General features: G+C 45.7%; 1 protein-coding gene across 2 annotated transcripts in view; it reads left to right on the top strand.

The window, feature by feature from the left end:
- The window catches only part of PLEKHM2 (pleckstrin homology and RUN domain containing M2), a 775,621-nt gene that overhangs the window by 311,051 nt on the left and 449,428 nt on the right, over window positions 1-15,142 (top strand). For both annotated transcript variants that reach the window (XM_069610321.1, XM_069610320.1), the window contains one exon: window positions 1,336-2,061. In XM_069610321.1, coding sequence (XP_069466422.1) covers window positions 1,336-2,061 — 726 coding nt within the window. The remainder of the gene's footprint in view (window positions 1-1,335; window positions 2,062-15,142) is intronic.

Genomic DNA, 15,142 nt, shown 5'->3' with positions numbered 1-15,142 from the left:
TCTTTGCCTATAGGTAGCACGTTTATATGTGTATTAGTGTTAAAACCTTGCTGCATCAGCAGAGTGCGTTACACAGAACATTCTGAAATACAAGTATTAACATGGGATGGAGAATGGACCATTTAATCATAAATAGAATTTTTCATAGTCTTTTGTGTGTGGGCTGGGGGCAGAAGGGGAGGCCTAGTTCAAGCACTTTTTTAAAACATTTTTTAAATGAAGGCATCTTGAACAGTTTTGTTTGCAAAGCCCTATGTAAACAGTTGAGGGGAGCCATTGTGATTGAATTGTGGAAGAATGCTCCACTTGTGTAACTAGTAAGGTTTATGTAGGTAGAACATGTGTAGGTGGATTAGATGTGGAAAGATGCAATTGCTTTTTCTTTGCCCCCATTACTCAGCAAGCTGCTCCTTAGTAGTCAAGGTGACGCTGACTTGGTGTTGGTGAATCTGCTGGGATGGTGTTCTCTTAAGTGCAAGAGAACAAATACTAGGACAATCTGGAAGATTGTTTTTGCTCCTCTAAATTGTAAAAGTAGGTGGAATGCTACCCTGGTATATCTTTCCAATAGATCTTGGCTCTGTTTAACTTCGGTGTCTCTTCTTCCCGACTACATATTTCAAGTCTCTCCTCTGTTCAGATGAATTTCTTGATGATTTGATGCCCCACTCATTTCATGCCGGTCCATTCCTTTTTTTTTTCCTCTTGAATAATCTTTTCTCCGCTCTTTTGTGGCTTCCAAACTAAGGTGTCTTATCTGGTCCTTTTTGTTGTTGCCTTTTGTCATGGAATCAATATCTTTTGCTTGCCCTCTCTAAAGTCCCCCGGCCCCCTTTTGATCTTGTCTATCTTTCCATCTTCTTGAGCTCTGTTCCCAGATGTCTGTTGTCCATGGCGTTTTTTTGGCCATCTTCCTATATTCTTCAGTGCCCTATGGTGCAACCTTTTACCCAGTTTTTGACTTTTGCAGAAAACCCTTTTTTTATCATGCACTCCTTTCCTTTATTTTTCTCAATGTCATATATTTCCCCCTTAATCACTTGACCCATTCTTGCTTGATTTAACCTCATCTGTCCATTAGCATTCTACATCAAATGCCTCTTTGCTATTCCCCTCTGACCCCATTGTCTCTCACTGAATTCCCTTTAATCTACACCTTCCTTTTTAGCGTAGACCGCACAGTTTAGAGAGTTTGGTTCATGAACGACTGATTTATTTTCACTCATGTTCTTGAATGTTTGGTGACTACATGTTCAATGTTTAGTGACTGCATCTTTGGACCTCAAACCTGTTGTTCTTGTAACTAAGATACATTCCCACTTTCTTGTTTTGCAGAATAGGAAAAAAGAAGAAAGGTTGCAAGAAAAGGAAGGCCAGGTTGGAGTATAGTGTGAGCCACTCACCCCTGACATCAGTGGACACGGAGAGCTCTGGGAAATCGCATAGTGACATGGACAGTGGGCTACCATCCACTACTGGCTCGCAGGAGGGAGCAGCTTTCAATGGCGATCCGGGAGAGCTCAATACCATGAGCCTTTGCATCCCACAGATGAAAGACACTTCTATGGAGAGTGTTGGGCAGCCATTGAGTGAGGTCATGGACTGTCTTAATGGCCAGCTTGATACCCGGGGCTGGGATGCTCACTCAGAGTCCCGGGACCAGTCCTTTCGGACCCATTCTCCGGGGGAAACCCCCGGAGACAATGCAGATTGTAACTTTAGCGAGGGCATTCCGGCCTCCCGGGACTTCTACCGCTTTACCCCCGAGAGTCCAAATGCTCCTGCAGCAGGTGGTTGCTACGATGACATTGCAGGCAATGGCCAACCATCGGATGTTTCTGGTAGCTCTGAGGCTGTTGTCCAAGCGGAAGAAGGAGAAACGGTTGGATCCATAGAGAACAGTTCTAGGCAGAGCAACCATGCCCTGGAGAATGGCCTAACCGAAGAGGTCCATGAACTGGAGGGAGGAGCTCAGAGTCCCGGTGTCAGTAGTGCTGAGGATTCCGGTGTTGAGGAAGGTCAGGGCAGCCCATCTGAAATGACACACTCCTGTGAATTCAGGTAAGCGTTTACCCATAATCTGGCATTTGAAGTTTGTGGAGGGGTTTAGGTAATTTTTATTGGCCTCCAGACTGTGGAGAACACTGGATATTCTAGGTTTCCTTTTCAGAGATATTTAAGTAGCCTGAGCAAATGAATCTGCTTACTGAGTCCTGCATGTGTTGATGCCCTAAAAGCAATTTCCTACAGGTCTGTAGTTATGACTACAACTTTCTTTTTATGTATGTGTTTCCATGATAGCGAGCACATCACAGCTGTATGTTTATTTCTTTATTTTTTATTTAAATATTGTAATACTTTGAAAGCCAAGTGGCCCATGTAGGCAAAGTATCCTGTACCAAACTGAGAACCTCTTCACCTTCCCATAACTCCACAGTCCAGACAGGCTAGGTGCCCTACAGTAGTTTTAATTTGCACAAACACCATTGAGTTTGTAATGTCTGCAGATGCAGACTACGGATAACCAGATAAACAATTGTTTGCTGTGTTTGCAATATTCAAAGCCAACAGTGCAGCTTCTAGTAGTAACACATAGTCTGCAACCTGTGTCTTTTTCCATTTTTGGGACTACCATGCACATTCATTGACTTTGCTGGTTACAGTTAATGGGGAGTTGGAGAATAGACTCCAGAAATAGTGTCTGCTTAGCAAGAGTATATGTCATAATCTGCCACGTGTAGGAAATCTTTGTGACTTGGGTGCACACAAAAAATGTTTGTAGCAACGTAGCGTATACCTAGGTTGGTTCTGACCCAAGAGTGCATACAAATGCTATTTCTGTCTACAAAGTGCAGTTTGTTTCTGACGATTCAGTGCATTGAAAGTTGCATTTGTGACAATACATTTAATTGAAAGGCTATATATGACTGCAACTCACACACACTCTTGAAAACTACAGGTTATATTCCAATAATTAAGGCCCAAATACTGAACACTTTGAGAACCTTTGACAAGGTGTGCGGCGTAGGGCTACTTTCATTAGTGTGCTCTTAAAATTCATAGGTTCTCGCCTGCTTACTATTCTATGGCCTGTGCCTGGCTTTTCCCTTGTGCCATTACTTGTCGGTCTCACCTTCGTAAATCATTTGAAATGGCTTGTCTGTAAGTGGGCTCAGAGTAGGTACTCGCATGTCTCGAAAGATTGAAGGCACACGTGCAATGGGCTTCATGGCAAAATCAAACACTTATCATGACCATAGTAAAGGAGACTGTCCAAGAGGTCAAGGGTTTATAGCTATCAAATGAAAATAAAACCAAAAATTATGATGTATGGAGAGCCTGTATTTTTCGCAATCAGGTCTTGCTCCTAGTCATTTTGGTCATGGTACATTAAACTCCAGTCTTTAACATGAACAAAGAGAAATATAAATAATGAGTTAGTAAAATTTCATAGCGTACATATATTTCTATGGCTTGGATTCACATGCTTTGCAAATGCTGCCATATAGTGGTTGGCTCAGAGTATTACGTATGTTTTTGAATTAAAAAAACAAGACATCCATCAACGGGACGTTCCCATCAGACTATTCCTATCCTACGTGTACAGGGATGTTAGGTGCATTTTCCTAAAGTCTACCAACAGGTGAGACGCTACAAAACTATCCCTTGGCATACAGGCCCCAACTCTTAGTATAAGTCTGTACTAACCTAAGGTTTGGTAGAATGGCAGAGCAGCCAGGTTTATCTTAGAGGAGGATGTCGGCTATATGTAAGTACAATTAACTCAATAAATACTTATGCCCAAAGAAACTCACACACTTGTAGTTATAGTAAAATAAAGTAGACATGTATTTTATATACACAAGGCAACGTTATATTCAGCTGAGCAAGTACTATTTCATCTAATGAACACACTGGAAAACCTAAGCAATACTTCAGGCGAGTAAACCAATAGTAGGGAAATACACAGTTCAGTAGTAAGTAAAATCACTTGTTTATGGTCACTCAAAATGTTCTGTTGTAGGAATAAAGAGTTTTTCAGCAATAGCAATTCAACACTTTCAAAGACTATTAATACCTTTCAATGGCCTTAAAGCGATGGTCTAGTAAACATTTTTATTTAAAAAATAGATAGGCCACATAAAAAAAATATACTAGCATCCTCCGTTTTAAAACTTCCTATGTAAAATTTTGAGCTATTCAAGCTCAAAATTCGAAAAAGCAAGCACAGGGGCGCAGCCATTTTGTGAAATGAAGGCCCTCCTGTGCTGGCTTTTGCTTTTGCGGCACTAATGAAGGAAAAGCCAGCCAGCTGTAGTAAACAAAGTCTACCGCTGGGTGGCTTTCCCTTCATTAGTGCCGGGACTCGGAGGATGCGGACGGGAGACCAGAGCAGGAAAGCTGCAGCTGAATCTCTGAACTGTGCTATTTATTTTATTTTACAAAAAATAAGCACTAGCTGCGGTTTGTTTTCTAAGTTTTCCGGGCTGGAGGAGCCCGGAAAACTTAGAAATAAAACCGCAGCTTTAAAAACGTTGTATTTATGTTTGCGGTCGCTTTTGAAGCGACCGCAAACATAAATACAACGTTATTGTGTTGGAAAACACTGCGGTTTTTCTTTCCAAGTTTCTCAGGCACCTCCGGCTCGGAGGAGCCTGAGAAACTGGGAAAGAAAAACCGCAGCGTTTTCCAACACAACCGCATGTGTTTCTGCCTGCTGTGGCTATCACTTTGGGTCTCCGGTGCTCCACCGGAGACCCAAAGTGAAAGCCACAGCAGGCAGAAACACACGCGGTTATGTTTACATGCCGCGTAGTGTTTCTACCTGCAGCTGATTTCCCATTTGGGGCTCTCGGGCTCCCCGTGGGGAGCCCGAGAGCCCCAAATGGGAAATGCTGAATGCTGCGTTGTCTGCCTAAATCTGCTTTCCCATTTGGGGCTCTCGGGCGAGAGCCCCAAATGGTAAAGCAGATTCAGGCAGACACAACGCGGTTGTTTTCCGCAATGCCGCGTTGTGTCTGCCTGAATCTGCTTTTCCATTTGGGGCTCTCGGGCTCCTTGTGGGGAGCCCGAGAGCCCCAAATGGTAAAGCAGATTCAGGCAGACACAACGCGGTTGTGTTAGAAAACGCTGCGGTTTTAAAACCGCAGCGTTTTCCAACACAATAACGTTGTATTTATATTTGCGGTCGCTTCAAAAGCGACCGCAAACATAAATACAACGTTTTTAAAGCTGCGGTTTTATTTCTAAGTTTTCCGGGCTCCTCCAGCCCGGAAAACTTAGAAAAAAAACCGCAGCTAGTGCTTATTTTTTGTAAAAAAAATAAATAGCACTTACCGAGATTCAGCTGCAGCTTTCCTGCTTTGGTCTCCGGTCCGCGTCCTCCGAGTCCCGGCACTAATGAAGGGAAAGCCACCCAGCGGTAGACTTTGTTTACTACAGCTGGCTGGCTTTTCCTTCATTAGTGCCGCAAAAGCAAAAGCCAGCACAGGAGGGCCTCCATTTCACAAAATGGCTGCGCCCCCTGTGCTTGCTTTTTCGAATTTTGAGCTTGAATAGCTCAAAATTTTACATAGGAAGTTTTAAAACTGAGGATGCTAGTATTTTTTTTTTATGTGGCCTATCTATTTTTTAAATAAACATTTTTACTAGACCATCCCTTTCAGGCTTTAGCAGTCTATCCCTAACTAGGTATGAGTTCTACAAAGTCAGTTTGGTGGGAAAGCAGGTAAGACACTGCAGCAGCAAAGTATTTATGGTATTTATTTTTCTTCCATTTCCATCTGTATTTATCCATATTTATTTGTTTGCCTTTTTTCTGTGTTTATCCACATTTATTTTTTTATCGTAAAGATAATTCCCAACCAATATTTTTCTGCATTTGCTTAATAAAAATGCATTTATTAAAGCACACATGCAGCCATATAGGAAAGAAATGCTAGCTCAATTTTTTTCCATAACAACAAATAGTTGCTCAGGTCACTGCTGCTGCCTTAAGATATATGCTGTCAGCAATTCAAAGAACTTCAATGCTATTTGTATACAACTTTTGCACTGTTCATGCTGCCAATCTGCAATGCGATAAGCCTGTGATGAATGAGTGACACAGCTCAGCCTCGGCGCTGATATCATCTTTAGTGGCAGCACTTGCCTTTGCCCGCCTTGACGTGCTACGGCCATGATCCTCCCTTGTTCACCGGCATATACAAGAGAAAGCGCGCCTGATTTCCTGGTTGCAGCCACGCCTGATTCTAAAATGGCAGGCGCAATGCGGGATGAAATTTAGGCTACTCTCATGTTGCCTAGCAACTGAGAAGCTCAATTAGCCAATCCCCTCCGCCGAAAGGTGGAAGCGCCGGCGGCACAGAAGAAGGCCTGAAAAAGGCTGTTTGCCCCTGTTCGCCGCTGTGATCCGCCTCCTGCCTTATTGTCGTAAGTGCTCCTGCGGGTCATTGCTGCTTGTGATCTACGTTCTGCCACAGACGCGTGGGCCCCTCTAGGATCTATACTCTCTCTGACTCTGTCAACATACTTCCACTACGTTCGCGAGATACTGAACAACCCCAGACCTGCAGGTCAACCACCGCTACATATGCCACACTTTCCTGAGCTCAGATACATGCCCCGCTCATGGACCAATGTACCGTCAAACTTGTATTCGGCACCATGGGTGTGCAATTATAATATGTGGAAACCTGTATTTGCTTAGCTTGCATGCTCTGTCTTCATTGCCCACAGCAATACCTGCATCCACGCCTTTTGATTTATTTTCTATTAGCATGTCCACTGCCTAAAGCAAACTAGCAGCGCCTATACTGCTCTAGCCTTCCAACCCAAAGCAAATCCACCTACTGCATTATAAATGAACCAGCCGATTGCACTGCATTATAAGTGAACTTGCCTACTGCATTGCATTATTCTGCGAACCAGCCCAGTGAATTAGCCTCTTTATTGAATGTGTCCAACGTCCTTAGTTGACTAACTACCCCACGTTGGGACCTGTGCTATTCTCTGTTTGACTGTGGTACTAGCGCTCTGAGACGCCCCTGCCCATATGGCCTGCCTGTATAGTGTCACCCTAACCATGGCATCCATCCTCCCGCTTTTCAATGCAATCCTACCACCTGATAGCCTTTCCCCATCGCAACCATTCTCTCTGTTGCATTCACCTCACACCCACGGAGAGTCCTCAGATCGTAATAACTGCAAAACAGACAGCCCACACAATTCCACCTTCAGCCCTGCTGAATGGATCCACCGTTTTGCATCACGACCCACTCCCTGGATCCCTTGCCCAGTAAAGGAAAGGAAGCTAAGACTTTGCTCCTGCATCCCGTAATGTAGTGCTCCTCACAGGCGAGGCCACCAACACCTACCAATCCACCTCCATGCCCTCCGAATACACTTAAAGCACCCACAACACCTAGCTTAGTTAAACAACCTATCATTAAAGGTGCACTCATTAATGCTCGATCCCTAGTCGTCCATGCGTTAGACATTGCTGACTTAAACTCTAGCAACGATCTCCACTTCTTGGCAATTACTGAGACCTGGCTGCATCAAGCAGCAGGCCCTGCATTATCTCTTGCCATCCCAGATGGCTATGCAATAATAAGGGAAGATAGAGAGGACAGCAAAGGAGGCGGAATAGCATTCATTGCTAAAACGTCCCTAGGCCTCAGAATCACCCCGACTGCCAGCCCCACATCCACAGAGCTGTGATCAGTCAAGATCCCCCTATCGGCAACGCAAACTATCCTAATGCTCCTTATTTACCGCCCCCAGGTCATCTTTCCTCCTTTGAGGAAGATATCTCTGACCTACTGACTAATAACACCAACCCAGGATCACAAATAATCATTCTTGGTGACTTTAACTTCGGTCTTTCTGATCCCAACAACCTCAATGCCTCATCCCTGGAAAACGCCATTTCCCAGCTTGGCTTTAACCACTGTGTCAAAGCCCGACGCACAATAAAGGAAGAACACTGGATTGGTTGGCAGACCTCAATTGCTCTACCACCATCCTCCACAATACTGCCACCGCTTGGTCAGACCATCATTTCATTTTGTTCACCATCCAGGGGAACGCACCAACCATACCTATTCCCCATATTGCACTGCAGGTCCTCGCCAGAAACAACTGAAACTTAACGCTCCAAAACCTACGTCCTCTGATTCAGAACCTCCTAGACCCAGCCAACTTTAAAGATTTGGACTCAAATAAGCTAGTTGACTTATACAACAACACAGTGGAGGATGCTGTGAACAGCATTGCCCCTATTAAACTTGCCAAAGCCAAAACAATTGCCCACCTTAACAAATGGTTCACACCTGAACTGAAAAGCATCTGGAATGCCAAAAGAGCAGCAGAATCATCTTGGAGAAAATCGCCTAACCCCACTAACAAGCTTTTCACCTCAGCCGCCACAGCCTACAAATCTGCTATCCTCCTCGCTAAAAAGGAAACCTTTGACAACCGTATCCTCAATGCCAAATCCAAGACTAAAAAGCTCTTGAGTACCCGGCACCACCTGCAGAAACCTGTGTGAAAGACGCAGACTGGTGTGCTAACATACAGAAATCTCTTGCTGACAAAATTGTTATGCTGCAATCAAAAATGGAGCAAAAAAAGATCAGCCTAGCCAAGAACGCCAACCCCCACCTGTCAGCCACCTATCGGCACCCCCTGCTTCCCCGCCCATCATCACCCCTGACTGCCCACCCTTCTCCTTCTCGCCGGTCTCGGCTTACGAATTAGAAAAAATCATTAATCAACTCCTCCTTTGAGACCAGCACAGTACCCGACAACCTCAAAGAGGCCTGGGTCATGCCCCTCTTAACCTAACCTAGATCCCAATGTTCCCACTAATTATAGGCCCATCACCACCGTTCCTTACATCCTAGACAGAGTGGCCTACTTGCAAATTCAGAAACACCTGGAGGACCACAATTTACTTGGCCTTCGACAATCGGGCTTTGGGCCAAGACATGGCACGGAAACAGCCCTCCTAGACCTTAAAATCCAAATGGATGAGGCCAAGGACAAGGGTAAGCTTGCTATGATCCTGCTGTTAGACTTATCAGCAGCATTCAACCTTGTCGACCACCAGATCCTCACCAATCACTTGGCCACAGCAGCTGCCTTCTCCAGCAATGCGTCTACCTGGATAGAATCATTCCTGTCTAACCGCACCACCAGGGTATTCGCTCCGTCTGCCTCACCGGATCCAATTCCCATCCACTGAGACGTACCGTAAGGTTCCTGCGTTTCGCCAATGCTTTACAGCATCTTCACCAAGCTCCTTTTTGACTGTCTTGATAACCTGGATGTCACATCGGTTGGCCATAACTTCACACAAGTGGAAAAAACATGTTTGGATGCAAGATCGCTGGTCTGTCGCAATTCTCTTGGTGCAGAACGGTTAACATACACACACTTAATACATAATTAAATCTAATACATTTCTTATACAACCATCTTAGCCTAGGAGATGCAACTGCATATTGACAACAGAGAGGACTAACTCTATATCATCCTGATCTGTTTTAATTGTGTTGATATTTTAGGCTCATTTAATGTAAATCAAATCTGTAAAGTGCAAAACATCACCTTGAGTCAAATATATACAAAGCCTTGTTACCTTGCCTGCAGTGTCTCCACAGCTGCTGTGAGCCCGTGTTTTGGAGGAGGGGCCACCCACTTCAAAAGGACTTAGAGCAGAGTCCTTTGTGTCCTTTGTGTTCCGCATGTAACAGTGACCGGCTGTTGATGAAAATCCACTACAGGAGTTGGACAAGGCGGACAAGTTGGACAAGGCGGTCCACAACTCTAGGTGTACGGCGAGAGCCTTGTGCAAGTTTGCTGCGAGGGCGGAGGGGAGAGTCGGACTCGGGCAACTCTCCAAGCTGTCAGGCGTGTCAGCCCCCGGTAAGGCTCCAGTTGTCAGTTTGGAACATCCTTTGAGCGTGGAGTTTGGAACGTGGTCCTCGCCTATAAACTGCCAGATGGATTTCGTGTGGCACATTCTTCCTCTGCCAGCTGTCTCCTACGGCTAGCGATGGGATGTGGCTCCCGATGGTAAAGGATGTGTGCATCACTTGGTAAAAAGCAGAGTGTCTCTTGGATAGCAGGGGCTGCATGGAGACCCTCTCCCCTGCTCTAGTTACATAGAGGACCCTGGTGGACTTTTTTGGTTTGTTTTCTAACGTGTTTGGCTTATTCCTCACGCCTATGCTGACTTTGGTGAACTTGTTGCCATGGACGAACGCTGCGAGGATCACCTCTCTTCCACCTTTCCAGCGGACATTATCACATAGCTGATTTACTCTGCCAAGGATAGTATTAGCCTGTTAGCAGCATTCTCTGGGGGGCTGTGCAGGTCTCCTCTCCCTTATTGTTATCGTTGTCTGTTTAGGTGTAACTTTGATGCAGCTAAGATTGCTGTACTGGTTTTTCTTTGCACGTGTAGTGTAAGGGTTGTGAGGAGTTCCTCTCCCCTGACCTACTATAGTTCTATAATAGTTTGTCCTTAGCGGTTTGTTTTTAGTGTTTTAGTGTGATTTTTAGTGCAAAGTGCGGTCATTTGATTATAACCTTTGTTTTTATTATTTTAAACCTTCCCTTGAATTCTTTATCTATTTGTGTGTCTCGAAAATGTATTGTTTGGTGTTTTTAAGTTTCCTGATTCATTAGGTCCCTTCCCTCTTCTTTTTTTTCTTCTTCTGTGTATTGGCTCATATAGTATCAACTGGACTTAACCTTTTTGTATTATTTTTGCCTGTAATTTGCTCACCTCTGCTATTGCTAGTAATTTTACCCCTTAGTATGGGGAAAAGTAAAGCAGGGTATGAGGGGAGATTGGGTGGGGTAGGAAAGGGTGGTAAGAAACCCAAACATGCAAAATCGGGTAGAGATCCCCCGAAGCCCAAACCCAATCAATCCCGAAGGTCTCCAGACTCCTACATGGATGTAATGGCAAATAAAATTGTGAGCTGTCTTAATGCGGCAGAAATGGTTGTCAGGGAGGCTGACCCTGATTTAGGAGGGATTCAAACCCCGGTTAGTACGGGTGAACTGAATAGTCTGGCGGGGAAAGGAGCCACAGGTAGCAAGCATGGCCACAGTGGCCTGCGTTGGAGACGAAGGAGGTACGAGGGAGGGTGTATCAGGGACAGAGGATCCAGAGTTGGGGATGGGAGAAAATAATCAGGGCCGATCCCGGGTGGGAGTCCTCTGGGAGGTTTAGTAAAAGAACCTGTCATAGACCTGTATTATTCATCAGCTGGGGACGATGACAAACTCTGGCTAGAATCCTTGTTAGATGCAAAACCCAAGCCTCTTCAGTTGGTTCTACAATCTCTACACCCACTTAAGGCGGGGGTGTTGAGTACTTTGGCAATCATGGACAATTTCATAAGAGCCTTAACAATTAAGGTATCAGATCTGGTCATGGCACGGGTAGTAGAGGGGCTGGGTGCCAGGCCTAGTAGGGTGGGGGGACAAGGAGAGGGAGAGGGAAGGCCCCTTAGAAAGCTGCTCTGAGGACAGGGAAGTGGTTTGGCATCCACTGTCTGCTGCCAGCGCGAAAGCGTGCCCACCCAACCTAAAAGGGGCCTCGCCAAACTGTTTCAGCCCACGGGAGGGGGGAGGGGAAACGGAATGATCCTAGCTCTAGGTGTGGGTTAGGAGCACTGGGGACCAAACCACCTTCTGGGGTGTGGGATCAAACCACTCTAAATCCGCCCCCGGCAGCAGTCCCTTTTGTAGGGATCATAACTGGGCTACCTGGGCTTCCGAGGGATGGCTATGAGTCAACTGTCTCCTTAATAAATAAAGCTACTCATCAATCCAATACAAATTTGATTGGTCCTCAAGTTGACCCAGGCATCGTTCTGATGGCGAGAAGGGTAGGCTGGGTCGGCACTAAGCCCAAGCATTTGGAAGGGGATTGTGTAGTGGTGTCTTTCTCAAACCGAACGGTTGTCAGTTATTTGGCTAGTTTTAATCTCTCTAGAGGCTTTAAACCCAATGGTAGCAGACTCTTTAGTAGTCTACACCCTTTAAACTACTTTTGCCCGGGTAGGGATCTCCAGGTGGCCCCTGGGATGGCCCACTGTGGGAATGTGGGGGGCAGGTGGTGTAGGGAGGAAGGGAGGAGTCGGGGTCCTTGGTATCTACTATTCGGCCGTAGTAATGAGGGAACCTGGAGGACAACATCTAACCAGGGTGGGTCACAACACAGGAGGAAAAAGGCACCCATTGGTGGTCTGGAGCCGACCAACGGTATGAGGTCCTAACCTCTTGCAAAGATCTGGATTGAAAGTCTGGTAACCTCACCCGGCAGTTTTTCCTAGAGGTTCAAATGGAAAGGGTGGAGGAGTGGGGGGGATAGTGTCTTGTGAGAGATGGGAACCCGACCACGGTACTCTGAGTTCCGACTGCTATCTTGGAACATAGCTGGGTCGAGGGGAAAGTTTGAAAGGGCAGATATTGTTGAGCTCTTAAAAGCCCATGAAGTCATCCTCTTGCAAGAAACATGGGCCATGGAGCCCCCTTTGTTGGACAGTTTCCTTTCAATTGGGATACCTGCTAAGAAAAATGCTAGAGGAAGGTGCTATGGGGAGGACTGACTGAATTAATCAAGATATCTCTTGACTGTAGGGTTAGGGTACTCGAGACCAATATGGATTTCTTACAGGTAATTCGTCTTTCACCTGTGAAGGGTGACCCACTCTGTATTATACATTTGTATAGTAGCCCCCACAAAGCAGAGGCTGATAGACTTTCAAGGGCGAAGGTATTTATTGATGAGCTTCTTGCTAATAGAAAGAATAAGCATGAGTACTATATTTGGGGAGGTAATTGTAATCTTAAAATGGATGTTGGTCTCACCAAAGTTATTTAGACCCTCTTGAAGACCAGGTGCTCAGTATTCCACAGCCGCAGATGAATGATGTTAGGGGCTGTACTAAGGGTCTACAAATGTGCTTATGGCTTACAGAATGGGTGTTTCGTACGGTTAATGGTTGTTTAGCGCCTGATGTACCTGGCCATTTGACCTTTAACAATCATTTAGGTTAATCGACAATAGGTTACATCTGCATCTCTATGGACCTATGGGACAGGGCAGTCAGTTTTGAAGTCCTGCTGGACGTCGATAGTGATCATCACCCTATTTGTTTGACACTGAAGGGGGTGCTAGGAGAGGGGGGATCTTCGAGCGTCCTTAGTGTGCCCATTAATGGTGCAGGATTCGTGCACAAGAAGAATGAAATAGGAAAAGATGAGGGAAACGAACCTGCTTTATCCACGATATCGGAGAATGTAGCTCTATTCCTAGGCATTCTTGATGGTACATTAACTTCTGGGGGGATTGTGGACCATTTTGTTCAACTGTTGGGGGCTTTCTCACAAGCTTTACGGCTGTAACCAAAATGAAAGGGAAGGCTCCAATTATGGGGTGGTTTGATGAGGCTTGTAAGGTTGCTACGAGAGCCCTGCTGAAAGCTCTCAAGGCTCCAGCTTGTAGTAGGAGCGAGATTACTCATGCTAGAGCCAAGTATCGGGGGAAGGTTAAGAGCAGGAAACCGGAGGTTTAATGTGTAACCTGGGAGGGCTTTCTGGATGCTTCCAAACGTAATGATCAGAAGGCTTTCTGGGAATTTGTGAAGGGGAGCACCTCTGGCTCCTCAATGGAAAGGTTCAGTGGTAAACATGTGTGCCTGGTCAGGGCATTTTGGGAACCCGTTTAGTCGGCGGGGGGAATGTATCGGACAGTCCTGCCAAACGCCATTCCTATTTGAGGTTTAAGTTGGAGGATGTGTCCAGAGCAATTAGTCAGCAGGCACATAATCTTGCGCTGGGTCCCGATGTGATTCCTTCTGACTTATTCTGGGATCCCTTTGATTTATGGGCCCCGCTACCAACTGTAGTGTTGTGTTCAATGCCTGTATGGAGACGGGCAGTTATCCTTCATCATGGAAAAAGGCTATCATCTTGCCCGTTTATAAGAAGAGGGACCCGGCCAGCCCGATGTCATACAGACCAATTTCGCTTCTGGATACGTCCTTGAAGATATTCGGGAGAGCTTTGCTTGGGCTAATTGAAATGTGGCTCTCTGAGGAGTCGTTTCTGTCGGATGTACAGTTTGGTTTTCACTCTGGGGTGGGTACCCTGGAGCAGAGTCATAACCTGTAGCTCCTGGTGGCCAATTCATTTTTTTGCAGGGGTTAAGGGGTGTACCTTTTGCGTTCATGGACCTGAGCACGGTCTTTGATAAAGTAGATGGATCAAAACTTTGGGCCGTGCTCGGGTCTATGGGCTGCCCGGGATATCTTTTAGGTTCTTGGTGGAAATCCATAGAGATAATGAGGCTTGTGTCCGCAGTGGCACGGGGGGGTCATACCGCAGCATGTTTTAAGGTTGGGTGTGGCGGCAGGCAAGGATGCGCCTCGGCTTCTATCTGTTTTTGCCTGTTTATTAATACAAGGGCTGATTTTTTTATTTTTTATTTTTTTTTGGCTCTAGGGGGTCCGGCTATTTGTGTGCTGCCATACGCGGACGATGCCGTGCTGCTAGCAAGAACCCCCCAGAGATTTACAGATTCTCATTGAGGCATACGCAACCTTTATGGGAGATTTGGAGCTCAAGATAAATACAAAGAAATCGGCCATTATGGCCTGTGTATGGGGAGAAAACTGTCAGCAAAAATGCAGCCCATGGTTTGTTGTGGTGAAATTATACCGAGGGTGAGGGATTTGATTACCTCTGGATAAGATTTTCCTAATCCCTCACGGGGAATGCGCATTTAACAGAAACAATCAGTTAAATTGACCCATCAAATTGGGGGAATATCCTGCTTTCTTTCTCGTTGTGAAGGCCAACCTTTGGATACCGTGGTTAAAATCTATTCAGCACAATCGAAGGCCGCCACTTTGTTTGGTGCTCTGCTATGGGGATTTGAAAAGGCTCATGAGCTCCAGGTAAGAGAATCATCGGAAGTGCCATAGTAAGTGGCTGTTGGGCTGGACTTGAGTGCCTGTGCTGTTTCGTCTGGGAGCTGCCGTCTGTGAGAGGAAGATACTTCTTGCTATCTCGCCGCATCAATGTTGTGCATAGTCCGACATCCAGTGGTCACTGC

Source organism: Ambystoma mexicanum, chromosome 8 (genome assembly GCF_040938575.1).
Source record: "Ambystoma mexicanum isolate Mex_15411 chromosome 8, UKY_AmexF1_1, whole genome shotgun sequence".
Classification (NCBI taxonomy): Eukaryota; Metazoa; Chordata; class Amphibia; order Caudata; family Ambystomatidae; genus Ambystoma; species Ambystoma mexicanum.
The sequence above is the reverse complement of the archived record's forward strand: the minus strand, read 5'-3'. Positions and strand labels throughout refer to the sequence as shown.